Source organism: Tenrec ecaudatus, chromosome 5 (assembly GCF_050624435.1).
Source record: "Tenrec ecaudatus isolate mTenEca1 chromosome 5, mTenEca1.hap1, whole genome shotgun sequence".
NCBI lineage: Eukaryota > Metazoa > Chordata > Mammalia > Afrosoricida > Tenrecidae > Tenrec > Tenrec ecaudatus.
The window spans coordinates 115,585,759-115,602,358 of record NC_134534.1 but is presented as its reverse complement, the minus strand read 5'-3'; the positions used below and the strand labels follow the sequence as shown (position 1 = coordinate 115,602,358).

At 43.3% G+C, this 16,600-nt stretch overlaps 1 protein-coding gene across 1 annotated transcript in view; it reads left to right on the top strand.

Annotated features, from left to right (window-relative positions):
* GOLM1 (golgi membrane protein 1) overlaps positions 1 to 16,600 on the top strand; it is a 93,708-nt gene that overhangs the window by 27,723 nt on the left and 49,385 nt on the right. The window contains exon 3 of the mRNA XM_075549864.1: positions 329 to 508. Within this exon, the coding sequence (XP_075405979.1) occupies positions 329 to 508 (180 nt within the window). The remainder of the gene's footprint in view (positions 1 to 328; positions 509 to 16,600) is intronic.

The following is a 16,600-nucleotide window of genomic DNA, read 5'->3' as shown; positions in this document are numbered from 1 at the left end:
TGCCTCCTGTGCCTGGTTAAGCACTTTACTTCTACCCCCCAATTGAAGCCCAGAGAACACTGAGTGGTGTGATGGTGCTTCCATCTGACAGGACGTGATGCACCGGAGCCCGGATGTGAGGGCCTCCGGGTGCACCACTGCATCTCTAGAAAAGCCTGTGGTAGATTCCACACAGCTGACTTGCAGGCTTGAGCCTTTGTAACCCACCGAGGGTGTGAAGCCTGATGCCAACTCTGGGCCCCAGTGGGTGTCTGTGGCAGGGAGTTGGGCGGGAGGTCTGCAGCAAGAGTTGTTAGTCAGTCACTCTTATTCTGTGCCCTCCTCACAGACGCGCATCATGGAGCTAGAAGGCAGGGTCCACAGGGCGGCCGCAGAGCGAGGCGCTGTGGAACTGAAGAAGAACGAGTTTCAGGGAGAACTGGAGAAGCAGCGGGAGCAGCTGGACAAAATCCAGTTGAGTCACAACTTCCAGTTGGAGAGTGTCAATAAGTTGTACCAAGACGAAAAGGTGAGGCTGCTGCTTGCTTTCCTCACAGTTCTGAGCCAGAAAGCACTTTCTAAGCCATCATATTCTTCTCAATGGGAAGGTGAGTGGCTCGGTGTGTTTATGGAATCAACTCTCAATCAGTCCTTAGGCCTGAGTGACCTGCTGTAAAACCTTTTGCAATGGCAGTAAATGGGAGAAGTGGAAACGAACTTAGTTGTTTTTCTCTTTCTGGTTTCACTTTCTACAACTCTGTATTAAATACCCACTCTTTGCCAACTCTTTGAAACCTGCACGTGCCCTCAAGTATATCATGGGAGAGTAGGGATGCCAACAGCCAAAAACATGCGAGCAAAGGAAGGAGAGGCCTCAAGTGTCAGGGGAAGCCAGCCTTAACACATCATTACGGGTCCGGTAGGTGCAATTGTACAGCGATAATAAGTAAGGATCATAGTAAAGTTATAGAGAGCATGAGAGATAGAAGTATTGAAATAAATGGAGTCAGACACAATTCATGGTAGCATGCTCACCTCTGCCCATTTGGTGGTCCATGTGGAGGGAGATTTTAATGCTAGCCCAGGCTTTCATCTTCTCTGGGGACATGCAAGCCCCCTAATTACAGGTGAGGACCCACGTCACAGGAAGGGGTTGTGCTATAGGTAATACAGTAATGAGAGGGGGTAGTCTAGGGAAATACAATAGGAAGAGGAGGGATTGGGGGTATACATGTGACAAGATGGGCGGATTCTAGATTTAGGATGGCAGCCTAATCTTGGTCATCCTTGGGCAGGTTTGACCTCTCTGGTGTTTCCTACAAGGAAACAGACAACTAAGATCCTTATCAGAAGGGAGTGGGCCCTACTTGTGGGATAAACAGTGGTGTCTGCTTGGTCTAGATGGCTGATAGTTCTTAGGGAGAATAACCCCTGATCTACTTCTGATGACCTCTAAGTGTATAGTCATTTGCAAGCAGTTAAGTTTGGCACATATTTGGGGGGGACAACTTGAGAGAAATCCTTCTGTTTACCACACTCAAGAGTCTTGTTTTTTAAGTTAAAAAAAATCAGGTTCTGCATAGATTAAAAGTACTTCTAATTAGTTTTTTAAAAGCCTTCAAGTTTTATATGCTTTTATTTTTCTATTTTTCTTAGTAAATGAATAATCCTGCCTACAAGAATCAGCACAATGCTGGTTCCTAGGAGCTAGAGGTTAAAAGTATTTCAATTCCAAAACCAACTTCACCTGTACCTGGCCATCTCTAGCATCAACTGCTCCCTCCCTTAATGCTCTTCCTTCCACCTTTGGGATAGGTAATATGCTGCTGTGTCTCACCATGCTCATGATTATGGCGTCTACTGGGAAAGTAGCTGGTTACAACTGTTACTCAGCATTGGGAGTCACTCAGGATCCAGTTCTTTGATCAGGGCAGCTTCGCTGCTGCTGCTGCTCCTGGGCCCTGCTTGTGTTCCCTGCTGCTACCTGGTCCTACTTGGGCAAGTGTTGCAGTGTTGTGAGCCTGTTGTCGGTCAGAAAGCCCCAGCACAGCTGTTATGCCCCACATTTCCCCGATTCCTGCCATCTCACACTGTTGTCATTCTATCTGCTGCACTCTCTCTCATCTCTGTCTCTTGCTGATCTTGGTGTTATAACCCCTCTCCTTCTGTGTGTGTGTGTGTGTGTGTGTGTGTGTGTGTGTGTGTGTGTGTGTGCCTCAAGGTGTCAGGGATGCTGGTTGTATAGCAAGCTCTGTAGTAATCTTAAGATATGCTCTACCTCCTCCCAACAAGACCAATGCCCTACAAGGGCTCCATGCCCTTTATTTATTTTAGCAGCCCTGACAAGACTTCCACACATCCTATTATGGGAATCTGATGGTGGTATGGAATAAATATTGGGTGGCTTATTGTGAAGTCAGTGTTTCAAAACCGCCAGCTGCTCCGCTGGAGAAAGATGAGGCAATCTGTTTCCATAAAGAGTTACCATCTTGGAAAGTATATCGGGTCACTATGAGTTGGAACTGATTCACTGGGAGATGGTTTGGTTTGGTTTAATGGGAGTTACAAGATCAAGGCTAGGAAGGCCATATAAGAGTGATTGGTTGCACCACAGTTAGGAGTGTTTGTTCATTCTTATTTATTAAGTTGGATCATTTGCTAACTACTGCTTATCTGTGATTCTGAAGTTCTTCAAACTCATGGCCAATAGTAACCTAGAAGCAGCTTGAAACTACCAGCTGCTGTGCAAAAGAAAGATGAAGCTTTCTTCTCTTGAATCCCGCATGGCTGTTCTGTCATGTCCTACAGGGTCGCTATGAGTCAAGATGGACTTGAGAGCAGCGAGTGAGTGGATGCATGCACCTCTCTCTGCAGAACAGTCAGGATGCCGAGACTGTGTCTTTCCATCTGTTATCCTAAAGGTAGATATGGTCTGAGTATGGACTGGACTAGTGTATGCCAGTAGTTAATGCACTCTGGCAGTATTGGAAGGGCAGCTGTTGGAGCCCTGGGTAGGCTGGCCTGCCATCTGAAATGCTGCGCAGCGAGGCTCTTAGAGTCACTGTGAGTTGGAGTTAACTCATGGGCAGCTAGTTGTTTTTTGTTAATAAGTTTCCCATACTTCGAAAGAAAATGAACCATTTTTATGGAGGCCCACACTCTTCCCTCGTGTTGTTACCATCCACAAAATCAGCCCCCAACTCATGTCAACACTGTGCACAACAGAAAAGAATGCTTCCTGGTCGAGTGCAAGCTCCATGGCCAGCTGCAGGTAGCATCACTGTGACTCACAGTGTGCTTATTGACTGATTTGTGGTTGCCTGGCCTTTCTTCCTCGTTTGCCTTAGTCTGCAAGTACTGTTGAAACCTGTTTATCATCACAGCAGTACTCAAGCTTCCACTTACAGGTGGGTGCTACATAACTAGCATGAATTGTGAGAAGTCCTCCTGGTTTCCATTTACAGAGAACTTTGCCAAATTCACAGACTATTATTTCTTTTCTGGGAATGGTTCCAAATAAAGTACTCTCCCTGCTCACTTTTCTGGCATGTGGCAAAAGCTCCTAAAATCCCCTTTAACTGAATATACTAGAACTAGAAATATTTCACTGTGTGACACAGACAACCCAAACAAAACTCACAAACCATCAGGTCTAGTCCAATTCATTGGGACCCTGTGTAGGCTTTACAGAAGCAGACTGGCTCATTTTTCTCCTGCTGGGTTTGAACCGCTGACCTTGAAGTTAGTAGCCCAATGCTTAGCCCACTAGGGATCCTTTTGTAAACAGAACCTCTTCAAATCCATTTGTGGGAAGAAGTAGAGCTTATTTTGGGGGTGGGGGTGGGGAGCAGGTTAGAGGTTGTAGAAATCCCACCCATGGTTTGTAGGATGTGCGGGCAATGTCGCTGGCACCCAGGCCCTCTGCTTTGGTTCAGGAGACCTGTGATGGAAACTCAGCTGTGTGGGGGCTGAGTTAGAGGGCCCAGGAGAGCCTGGGAGCATTGCCCTGTACTCTGGGCTAAGATGAGCTCCAAGAACTGGAGGGGAACCCACACTTTCAGTGTTCTATCAGTGTTTGACTGTGGTCTGCGACCAAGCAGGACCATGTGTTTCCTGCCTGCAGGAAGTGAGGAAATACCAGGACCACAACTAGCTACTCTGTGTCTGCCAGCTCTCCACCCTCATGAGTATATGTGTTACTTCACTGCCTTTCTCCTAGGAAGAATTACTTTATTATTCTGAGCCTCTGACCTTCTTACATTTTTGCTTTTAAGATTTCTTTTCATTTTGAAATGGTAGTGAAAAGAGATAGTAGTGCTATGTGTGTGAGTGTGTGTGTGTACATTTGTGAGAATGATGGTATATGTGTGAATGTGAGAGGGAGATGATACAATATATGAGGGGGTACCCCTAAAATGGAATTTAAAATTTTTAATTAAAAAAAATTTTTCAAAGCTATGTATTTAATTTTTTTTACAAAATAACCTTATTACCTTCAAAATCCTGTTCATTACACTTAATACATTTGTCAAATCTGCGATTCCATTCTTGGAAACATTTTTCAAATTCATCTGTTTGGATGGCTGATAGCACCTCCCTCACTTTTTTCTTCACCTCTTCTACATCATCAAATTGCTGTCCTTTCATGTCCCTCTTAATTTTAGGAATCAGAGAAGTTGCATGGAGTGAGGTCAGGTGAGTCAGGTATGTGGAACAAGAGAGGCATGCTGTTTTTTTGCCCAAAACTGGCACACTGAGATGACTGCTTGAGCATTGTCATGGTACATTGTCGTGGTGGCAAAACCAGTCCCACATCTGCCACAAACCAGGCCTTTTTTGTCACACACTGTTACACACTCTCTTTCAGAACCTCTAAATAGAAAGTTGGATTAACAGTCTGACCTGGTGCAATGAATTCTACGTGCACTATATGATGACATCTTCATCCATTTGGGAAGTTGACAGAGTGTGTTTTGTCATCAATCAACATTTCACCTTTTTTGCAATGAGAAAACCACATGTAGACTTGAGTTTTTCCATAGCTCTGTCCTTGTAAGCTGTTTTCAACAACACAGTCTCTGTGGCATTTTTCCTGAGCAGCGTAGTCTCATAGCCACACCCTGTTCTCTTTAATTGACCATCACAAAAAACAAGGTTTGAACAAAACTGCTTTTATGAAAAAATTCACTGTGACTAGAGAGAACTTTCCCAGGTGATGCCACTAGGTACACTAACTCCAAGTGAGTTGCTCGACATTCACTTAACAGGATACTACAAAAGCTCTGCCCAGTGGAGCTTTTTTCTATTTTGGGGAGGGGGGGGTACCTCCTGGTATGTGAGTATGTGTTTAGCTGTTACTTTTAAGTAGCTGATCTCCCTCTTCATGCTCCTCCAAGTGCCCAGATATTTTTGTGCATTGCTTGAAAGTTTGTTCACCTGCATTGGGTGGAAAGTGGGAACGAGGTGGAAGGGCAAATGCTGCTAATGGCAGGTCCTAGCCACAGAGGCTCATTTCCCCTTGGTATTGCTTCAGGTGTTCTCTGAAGGCCCCAGACCCCTATAAAACATGGGCCCATCTGGGAGCTTCCCATGTTGCATGGGCAGAATCCTCCGGGGAGCATACTGTATAGAACCATTACTAATGAGAAGTCACAGCAACTCTTGCAGGAAACCATCCTCACCACAGGCATGTGCCAGATTTAGAAATATGGGTTTCTTTATGTATAATCTCTTTTGGACTAAAGCCACAAACATGAAGTTGTAAAAGTTTTGCTTCGCTGTTTCCTAAAAACGCCTGTTGTGGCAAGTGATGAGGAGCACCCACCAGCCACAGATTGAGTGGCTGCTTTACTTCAGTCTTCAATGCTTCCATTTTGGGGACTTTTTTGAAATTGGGGCACATTTGAAAATTCTTTTCCCTTCACAATAAACACAGTAAGTTATATATATTTAAAAGTCCATTTTCTTATAAAGTTTTAAACTTCTGGAATATGGTGTACATTTTCTTTTCAATTGTGGCCATGGGGACAACTGGCTCTATCATTGAGTTTTAGCTCCAGAAATATTTTTGCTGCACTTCAGTGTAGTGTTGCAGAGCATGGGGCATCTGGATCAGGTGAACCCTGCTCTCAGATCCTAGCTTTCCTTAGCGGTGTGATAATAAGCAAGCCATGTACAATCTCCGAATATTTCTCAACTGTCGTGTAGATGTAATCATAGTGTCCTCCTCCCAAGGTGGCTATGAGAATTCAGTGAAATGCTATTTGTAAAGTGCTTCATGTGGTGCTTGATATTTAGTACCCACCCCCAAATATTAGCCTAATCAAAGTAATAACGTTAGTAACCATAGTGATAATGATAGTAACCAGAGCAGGAGGCTCCGGGTAGTTAACCCCAGGTTTAATGCAAGAGGTTGGTAGTTTGACTATCCAGAATCACCTTGCAAGAAAAACCTAGTGATCTACTTCTACAAAGCCGGCCCTGGATAACTGGTAGTAACAATAGCGGTGCTCTTAATAGAAACAAAAGCAGTCATAGTACTTACTGTCACATGTAGTAATAGTACAATCAGAGGTACTGGTACCCAGAGCTATGGTGGTGGTGGTTGGCTACTGAGTTGATTTTAATAGTGACCCCATGTGACCCCATGTGACTACATCAATCGACCCCATAGTATTTTTAAGACTGGAATCTTTATAGGGGCAGGTCGCTTGGTTCAAACCAGTGGCCTTTTGGTTAGAGTGCTTAACTGACAGTAGCAGTAGTGATAGTGTTTTCTTTTTTATCCCCTTCTATTACCAATCCTCTTTTCTCCCAACTAAAGCCGAGCTGTGCTAGCTTTTGACAGAGAGTAACTGCAATCGCCACACAACCAAGAGCTCAGGTATATTGCATCTGCTCAAGCTGACAGCTAAGCCACTTGCAAGGACTGTTTCCTGTTTTACTCCCACAGCCTTGGCGTGTGAAGAAGCTGAAGCTCAGTGACAGTGTGTGTCACCTAGACCCAAAGAACCTCCAGGATGGTTTTCACCTCCATATCTGGTCCCCTCTCCGAGTGCCAACACAGCCCCTCTTACCGCCCACCCACCTGAGGGGGCTATGGGAAAACACAGGCTCTGAGCTGGTCATCTCTGAAGCTGGGTGGTAAATGCATGAGACCTCTCCATCCTCTTTTGTATTCATGAACATTTTTCACGGCAGAAACTCAAACGGTTTTTCCCTATCTCCTCTGTTTGGGCTCCAGGTCCAGATTCTGAGGTGGCAGCTGTCTGGTTCTTTCAGAATGCTCAGGTAGTTCTGAGACAAGGGGTGGCTGTTATCACCTCAGTGCTCATCTCCACACAACCTTTCTTTTTCCTCAGAAAGGCGGAACTCATGGTTTGGATAATAATGGGCCTCGTTTTTAGGATTTGAAGTAACCATCTGGTAGTCTCACAGTGATTTTCACCTGTGGAAGGAGGTGGGGTGTTGGGATCTGTGAAGCAAAGTGGTTTGAAAACTCTGCGCCCCTCATCAAAGGCCGTCACTCTTTGGGAGTCTGTTCCGTGTGATTCCATGTGTGCAGGGTGGAACTGCTCTATGGCACTTTTAAGTCTGTGATCTCCAGAGCTTTCTTCGTCTTCTTTTTTTTTTAAGCATTTTATTGGGGGCTCGTACAACTCTTATCACAATCCATACCTACATCCATTGTGTTAATCACATTTGTACATTTGTTGCCCTCATTTTTCTCAAAACATGTTCTTTCTACTTGAGCCCTTGGTATCAGCTCCTCATTCCTCTACCCCACCCTCACGAACCCTTGATAATTTATAAAATATTATTTTTTCAGGTCTTAATTGTCTGATGTCTCCCTTCACCCACTTTTCTGTTGTGATTGGTTCTCCTTTCTCCCCCACCTTCCCCTTACCCTCCTGGTATCTCTACTCTCATTATTGGTCCTGAGGGGTTTATCTGTCCTGGATTCACTGTGTTTCCAGCTCTGATCAGTACCAGTGTGCATCTTCTGGTCTAGCCAGATTTGTAAGGCAGAATTGGGATCATGATAGTGGGGGGAGTAAGGAAACATTACAAAATGAGAGGAAAGTTGTATGTTTCATCATTGCTATACTGCACCCTAACTGGCTCTTCTCCCTGTGACCTTTCTGTAAGGGGACATCCCAGTTGCTTACAGATTGGCTTTGGTCTTCACGCCCCACACCCCTCATTCATAATGATATGATATTTTTGTTCTTTGATGCCTGATACCTGATCCCTTTGGCACCTCGGAATCACACAGGCTGGTGTGCTTCTTCCATGTGGGCTTTGTTGTGTCTCAGCTAGATGGTCGCTTATATACCTTCAAGCTTTTAAGACCCCAGACACTATATCTTTTGATAGCTGGGCACCATCAGCTTTCTTCACCACATTTGCTTGTGCATCCACTTTGTCTTCAGCGATTGTGTCCAGAAGGTGAGCGTCATGGAATGCCAGTTTAATAGACAAAGTGTTCTTGCATTGAGGGAGTACTTGAGTAGAGGCCCAATGTCCATCTGCTACCTTAATACTAAATGTATAAATGTATGCACATAGATCTATTTCCCCATTGTCATATATAAATATATTTACATATGTGTATGCCTGTATTTAGACCTCTGTAAATGCCCTTTGCCTCCTAGTTCTTTCCTCCATTTCCTTTAACTCTCCTCTTGTCCCACTCTCATGTTCAGCCTTCATTTCGGTTTCAGTAATTCCTCTCAGTTACATTGCTCTTGATCAAGCTGCCAATATTTCAGTTTGAAGCAAAGCTCTTAATCATTTGTCCTGCTCAGAGTCTCTTTTCACTCAAGCAAGGGCATTGTGTTCCTCATGTGAGGGCCAAGATATAACTTGGACATCAGGAAATGTGATGAACCAATGTCTTCTCATGAAATAAATGTTTTAGGGTCATCTTGTCCCATAGAATTTTTATCTGTGCTGGTAGAAATGTTTATCAGCACAGGTGGGCCTCTGGAAGACCTGAAAGGTGGTTAGTGTAACTAAGGAACTGATTTTCAAATTAATATAGAAATAAGTATTTACCTAATGTATTGATATATTAATAGACACTGTATTTATTTATTAATAGCTTATTAACATATCCAACTAGCCAAATATAACTTGTGACTACCATTTTGGATTGTTGGTAGAACCTGGGTGTGAAAGGCTGGGCTCTGTGGGGAACAGTGAGCAAAGAGGACCCTCATTCAGCTCTTGGATGCCTTTTCCCCTTTATATCTGAAAAGTTCAGAAGTGTGTGTGTGGGGGGTGGTGCATTTGGTAAAGAAAGATGAGATTACCTCCGGAGTGACTTTGGTGACAGCATCTGCACAGGTATGCATCACTTATTGTCCACAATAAGCTCTGTGTAAGACATAATAGGACGTTATACAAACACAGTATTAAAACTGTATCAGAGCCTGTGTCTGGTAGTCTCTGTTCCTGCTTTGTTACTCTGTTACTGCATCTGGTGGTCTCTGTTCCTGCTGCCATTGGGTCTAGCAGAGGTCAGAGGAACAGGTGCCGACCAGCTGGGGCTGCAGCTGAGGGTGATTGGTGGTGGGAGCAGATAGACAGGAAGCAAGCGGGGCTTATTCTGCCCTGCCTGCTGCTCTGTACACCTGAGCAGCCAGGCGCAACTAGCTAGGCACAGCCTGGCACTCCTACCACTGCTGCCACCCACCCACCCACCAAAGACTGAGAGCCCGCACCCAGAGCCATGTCCTTTGCTTCATCTGACTGTGTCCCACCTGTGGTCCAGTGCTGCAACATTCTGGGTGTGAGGGGCTTTAAAATCACTAGGAGAAAACAATAAACAACAACTTTGCTTTTCTAAAAAGGAACAAAATTTTAGTGGCACCATGGGTGTATATGTGTTTGGATGTTGCCCAGACAGATGCTGCTATCATGTTGAACAGGTGTTAGGGGAGCTTCCAGACTGAGACAGGCTAGGAATAAAGGTCTAATAATCTCCCTGTGTCAATCAGCTACTGAAAGCCTGTGGACTGCAATGATATACTCCCCATTCCACCGTGGGGCGGTGAGCCGGCAGGGTTTTGTTCGGTTGTGTGCGTGTGGTCTCCATGAGTTGGGGGCTGAGCCAGCAGCACGAACAATAACAAAAAGCCTTCAACGTTATCTTTTGGCAGAGAGGGGCCACAATTCATTCCAAGACCACATGTGCTGCTTGTTTCTGTTCTGTGAGGCAGCATTCTCAGTATTTTCAGTTGTGTTTGTGCTGCATCTTGGGGGGTTTGATTTGTTATGGGAATCTCTGCAGTGTAGTCAGCCCCAGACTGGCTGCACATCATAGTTATCTGGGAGCTTATGAAAAATAGAGATTTTAAAAATGCTGCAATGGAATTTCTGGACTTTGGCTTCAGAAAATCTTTTTTCTTTTTTAACAGATCACCTTCACACACAACCTTTTTCTAGGCTCCAGGTAATTGTGATGTTGCTGATCTACAGACAGGTGGCTGAAAGCAGATGTGCTGTAGCATTTCGCTTTTAAAACTGAAAATGTATCATTTTTGCACCTTCTACAATGAAATGATTTCAAAAGTGAAGGGCATTATAACTCAGAGATATTCTGTAAGTAGCCTGTTTAAAACCAATGGGGCAGTGCTAGTACGAATGATTGATACAATGCTTGTTTTCTAAGATATTTCCTTTATATTGACCCATGTTTACTGGAATCCTTCAAAAATTGCAGAGGATAGTCCAAGCTGGAAATGCCCAGATTGCCCAGGATGTGAATGTGTGTGCCCTGACCTGAGCACATCCCTCCTAGCCCTGGCCATGTTGCTGGGATGGCTGAACAAAGGGAAACATCACATAGCTTCCTGGTAACCTAGTTGTGATGGTGTAACGAGATCAGAAAATGTTTTACTTTAGAATAGTGGGGCATACAGATGGGCCACAATAATTTGTTAACATTGATGCTCCTCAGTCAGGTAGTTTTTAAAGCAAAGATCACAGTAGATAAAATTGAGACCACAATCCCTTCTCTTCTTTCCCTCCTACTCCATAAACACATAGTAATGTAATTTTAGTGGTTGTTATGGATTGAATGGTATCCTCCTAAAAAAAGTTGTAAATCAGGGGTGTCAGACTCAAAATGCAAGCCATTTGGTGCAACAGGCAACATTCACATGGGCCACATCACATTTACAGATTTTGTTAAATTTATATTTTGAAGTGAGGACTCAGGAATATGGGTAGGATAATAAAAACACTACAAAACTGTTTTTATTTATTTAAACATTTAATTTTATTTAATGTATTTATAAAACTAAAATTATTCTTTTGTCACCCAAAATTTTCCAGTGCTTTCCGTCTACTAGTTTTCACTTACCTCTTATGTGGTGACCAGAAAATATAGCAAAGTAACTAATAAAAAACACAAAATGTTGGACACCCGACAAACGTGATGCACAATCGTAATGACTTCCCTCTAAAAAAGTTAACTAGTGCTGCTGCTAGGTATGATTCATAACAGCACAACCCAGTGTGCTCTTTTTAACCTTTTCATTAGTGACATCTGTTTACATGACGTGACACTGAGAGTGGCAGACAAATCGCTTCCAAATATCACCGGAAATGAATCAGCCGGTTTATGTACATCCACAGGACCCCAGGAAAGGCACTGAGCCATGTGTATACTCCTCTTCAGTAGTTAAAGGGTTAATGAGGGAATAGTGTGTGTACGGTATTGCCTCCATTTCCCCTAAGTGCTATTTTCTTGATAACATTTTTTTTCTATTTTCATTTTGTTTCAGCGTATCATGGGCCACAAAAAATTACCTCGGGGGCTGCATATGGCCTGCGGGCCACCAGGTTGATACCCCTGCTGTAAATGATAACCCAACACCTGTAGTTATAATCTCATTTGGGGATAGATTTCTCTGTTGCATTAAGTAGGCAATATGAGTGTAGGCTATGCCTTAGACATCCTCTTTTGAGCCATACAAAGAGCAGACTGAAGAAGCAACCAAGCAAGAACACACTCATTTCCCAGGGAGCAAGAGCTTGAATTCCAAAATGGACAAGGACCTTGCCCAGAGCCTTTGGGGGATATGTCAGAGAACTCATGCCTGTGTTCCAAAGTCACCACAGTTGTGTGTGTATAAATAATCCTCATTTCACCACCCAGTGAAACACCACGTGTTTCTTTACAGATCTTAAGTGTGTGCATACACAACCAGTTTTTAAAGGGTCTGAGCCAAAGTCTGAGCTTCAGTGAAAGTCCTAGTGAAAAACAAGGCTGCAGGAATTGACAGAATATAAATTAAATTGAATTGTTTCAATAGACTGATGCAGGGTGGAACCACAAAAATTCACCTCTATCAAGTTGATTCTGACTCATAGTGACTCTCCAACCCCTGTGGATTTCTTAGACTGTAAATCTTTATGGGCTTAGAAAGCCTCCTTTTTCACTCAAGGTGCAGTTTCATGGCTTCAAACTGCTGATCTAGCTGTTAGCAGCTCAACTCATACTTGGCCCAACCGACTGGAAGAGATACATGCATGTGCTCATTCCAAAGAAGAATAACCCAACAGAATGTGGTAATTATTGAACAATATCATTAATATTATAAACAAGTGAACTTTTGCTGAACATACTTGAAAAATGGTTGCAGCAGTACATTGATGAGGAGCTACCAGAAATACAGTCCAAATTCAGAAGAAAGTATAAGGAAGGAGAGATATCATTGCAACATTGGACAGATGTTGGCCCAAAGCAAAAAATACTAGAAAAGTGTTTACTTAAATTTTATTGAGGCATTTGACAGTATGGATCATGACAAATTGGATAACATTGAAAAGAATGGAAATTCCAGAACATATAATTGTGCTTATGTGGACCCTGTATAGGCAGTCACTTGAACAGAACAAAGGAATATGTGTGGTTTAAAATCAGGAAGGATGTGCATAGGGTTGTATTCTTTCATCATATACTTATTCAATCTGCATGCTGAGCAGATGCTCCACGAAGCTGTACTATATGATGAAGAGTGTTGCATGAGGATTGAAGGAAGGATTATTAATAACTTACAATATGCAAATAACCATATGCTTGCTGGAAGTGGAGGACTCTGAAGTACTTACTAATGGAGAGCAAAGACTGCATCCTTCAGTATGGATTACACCTCAACATAAGGAAAACAAAATTCCTCACAACTGGACTAATAACATCCTAATAACAGGAAAAGAGATCAAAATGTTCATTTTACTTGGACCCACAATCAACACTGATGGAACCAATAGGTAAGAAGTGAAACAATGTATTGCATTGAGCCAAATGATCTCTTTAAAATGTTGAAAAGCAAAGATAACACTTTGAGGATTAAAATAAGCTTGACCCAAGCCATGGCATTTTCAGTCACCTCAAATGCATGTGAAAGCTGGACAATGAGTAAGGAAGACTAAAGAAGAATTTGAACAAGTTAGCCCAATTCCAAAATTGAGAAAGCAACAAGTGTTGGAGGGGTTGGGTAAGATAGGAACTCTCATCCACGACTGATGGACCTGTAGGTATGTGCACATAACGGGGTATGGAAATTGATTTGGCTATATCTAAAACAAATGGAAATTGAGCTATCATATGACCCAGCAATCCCACTACTGGGCATATACCAAAAAGAGGTAAGAAACATACCATGGCCTGACAACTGCACACCAGTGTCATCGTGCCTCAATTCGCAATTGCAAAGAGTTGGAAACAATCTAAATTTCCATCAATGGGTGAATGAATTAAAAAACTTTTACACACACACAACAGAGTACTACACATCCCTAAAAAGCAGTAATGAACACATGAAGCACATCATTGCATGGAAGGAGTGGGAGAAAATTATGCAGGCATGAAAGGACAAGTACAACATGAATCCAGAGGTAAATTTTAAAAGCACAAAAGGCATAGGGGAAAAGCTACTAAATGCATAAATTCCTGGGACAGAGCCCAGGTACTCTGGCAGAGGTCAGATGCAACCCAGGGATGCATATGGCAGCCAACTAAAAGGGGGGGGAGTGGGGGAGACATGTATAGTGGGGGAAAGGGGCACTAACCGACTCATGGGGAGGGTATTATTTATGCTTCCACAGGAAAGGGAGTGAGGAACCAGACCTCAACCTTAACCAAACTTTGAGGGCAACATTACCAGCACGAAGATGTGGACTAACAGAGGTCTGTGGAGTCAGCCCCAACCCCAGCTATATTGACTCCTTCTCCAGCAGATTGCACTAAAGAGGATAGCACTAAAGATACATCTTTGGGAGAGTGGTGGGTCTGCCCAGACCACACAGGAGCAAACTAAGAGGGAAAGAGACAGAGTGTGGACCCCATCCTGGCCTACCAAGCCCCAGGATGACACCCCTACTCAGAGCAGCCAAGGCACAAGGAGGTCAGTAGGGCTGGCCCTACCATGAGACATGGTCTCCCCTCACTGAACCACAGCACTAAAGGGATCAGCACTGGAGACACAGTGCCCGAATTGTGCCCAGTCTGACACCCATCACACACACACACCCCACACACACATACACATACCGGGGCAAAACATGAAGGGAGCGCAACAGTGCAGCAAGGGGAGCAAAGCAACAGAGTCCCCAAAATAGACTTCAGACTCAGAGGGCGGGGTTTGGCACCTCATCAGACTCAATCGGAAAACATACATAAGGGTCAGCAGACAGACCAAGAACAATTTACAGGCCATTCCTTTTCTTCTTTTTATTTTTAAATTCTGTCTATATAAGAAAGGCAAGATAAAGAACCCTGAGGAGAAAACAACAGGACTGATGGATCCAGAGGGAGAGTTGAGGGGTTGGGGGGGTAGGGGAGCCAAGAAACTCAGGGACAAGGGCTCATGAGGGAGGGAGGAGACAGCGGGGAAGGAGGGGGAAATGAGCTGAAACCAGGGGCTTAAGTGGAAAGCAAATGTTTTGAGAATGATGAGCGCAATGAATATACACATGTGTTTTACACAATTGATGCATGTATGGATTATGATAAGAGTTGTATGAGCCCTTAATAAAATGATTTTTTTAATTAAATATATAACTTTGAAAAAAAGAAAGAAACTCAGGGACAAGGGAACAACAAAAGATCTAATATTGATGGCATGGAGGGTGTGGAATGCCTGATGAGGTTCAATCAAGGGCAATGTAGCCAAGAGGAATTACTGAGAACCAAATGAAGGTCAAACATGATAGTGCAACAGGAGGAAAGTAAAAGGAAATAGAGGAAATAACTAGGAGGCAAAAGACATTAATAGAGATATAAATATAGGCATGCACATATGTAAATATATTAATATATAATGATAGGGATATATGTCTATGTACATATATGTTAAGTATTAAGGTAGCAGATGAATATTGGGCCTCTACTCAAGTCTCCCCTCAATGCAAGAACACTTTGTCCTAATAACTTGGCATTCTGTGATGCTCACCTTCCCTACATCTACTAAAGACAAAATAGGTACATAAGCAAATGTGAAGAAAGCTGATGGTACCCAGCTATTAAAACATATAGCGCCTGGGGTCTTAAAGGCTTGAAGTTAAACAAGTGGCCATTTACCTGAGAAGCAACAAAGCCCACATGGAAGAAGCACAGCAGTCTGTATGATCATGGGGTGTTAACAGGATCAGGTAGCAGGCTTCAGAAGACTCAAAGCAAACAATTATATTGATGGGAACGAGGGGGGTTGGAGTGGAGACTCACAGCCCGTCTGAGGATAAATGCATGTCCCCTCACAGAAGGGTAACAAGGAAGGGACGAACTAGTCAGTGTGCAGTATAGCACTGACAAAAACACACAACATTCCTCTAGTTCTTTAATGCATCCTTCCCCACACTGCCATGATCCCAGTTCTACCTTACAAATCTGACTCGACCAAAGCATGTACATTGGTACAGATCAGAGCTCTCAACAAACAAAATCCAGGACAGATAAACTCTGCAGGACCAATAATGAGAATAGTGATACCACGAGAGCAGGGAGAAGGTGGGGGGAGAAAGAAGAAACCGATCACAAGGATTGACATTTAACAACCACCATACCATCCCCCTAACCCCAGGAGATAAACAACAGAAATGTGGGTAAAGGGAGACAGCGGATATGAAAGCAATGATTTATAATGTATCAAGGGTTTGTGAGGTGGGAGGGGGGAAACTGAGAGGGGAAAGTGCTGATACCAAGGGCTCATGTAGGAAGAAAATATTTTTTGAAAATGATGATGGCAACATATGTACAAATGTGCTTGATTCAATTGATGTATAGATTTTTATAAAAGCTGTAAGAGCCCCCAGTAAAATGATTTATTAAAAAAGAAGAAAAGAATTGGTATATTTGAATTATGGGGTTGGCTATAAATATTGAGTAGGCCATGGACTGCCACATAAACAGATCTCTTTTGGAAGAAGCACAGCCAGATAGCTTCTTGTACTTCATGACATGTAATTTGGACTTGCTTGGGGAAAATACCAGTCCCTATAAAAGGGCGTCATGTGTGGTAAAATTGGAGGATCAGCAGAAAAAGGGGAAGATCCTCAACAAGCTGTGTTGATACAGTGCTTACACCAATGGGCGCAAACAGAACACCTTTCA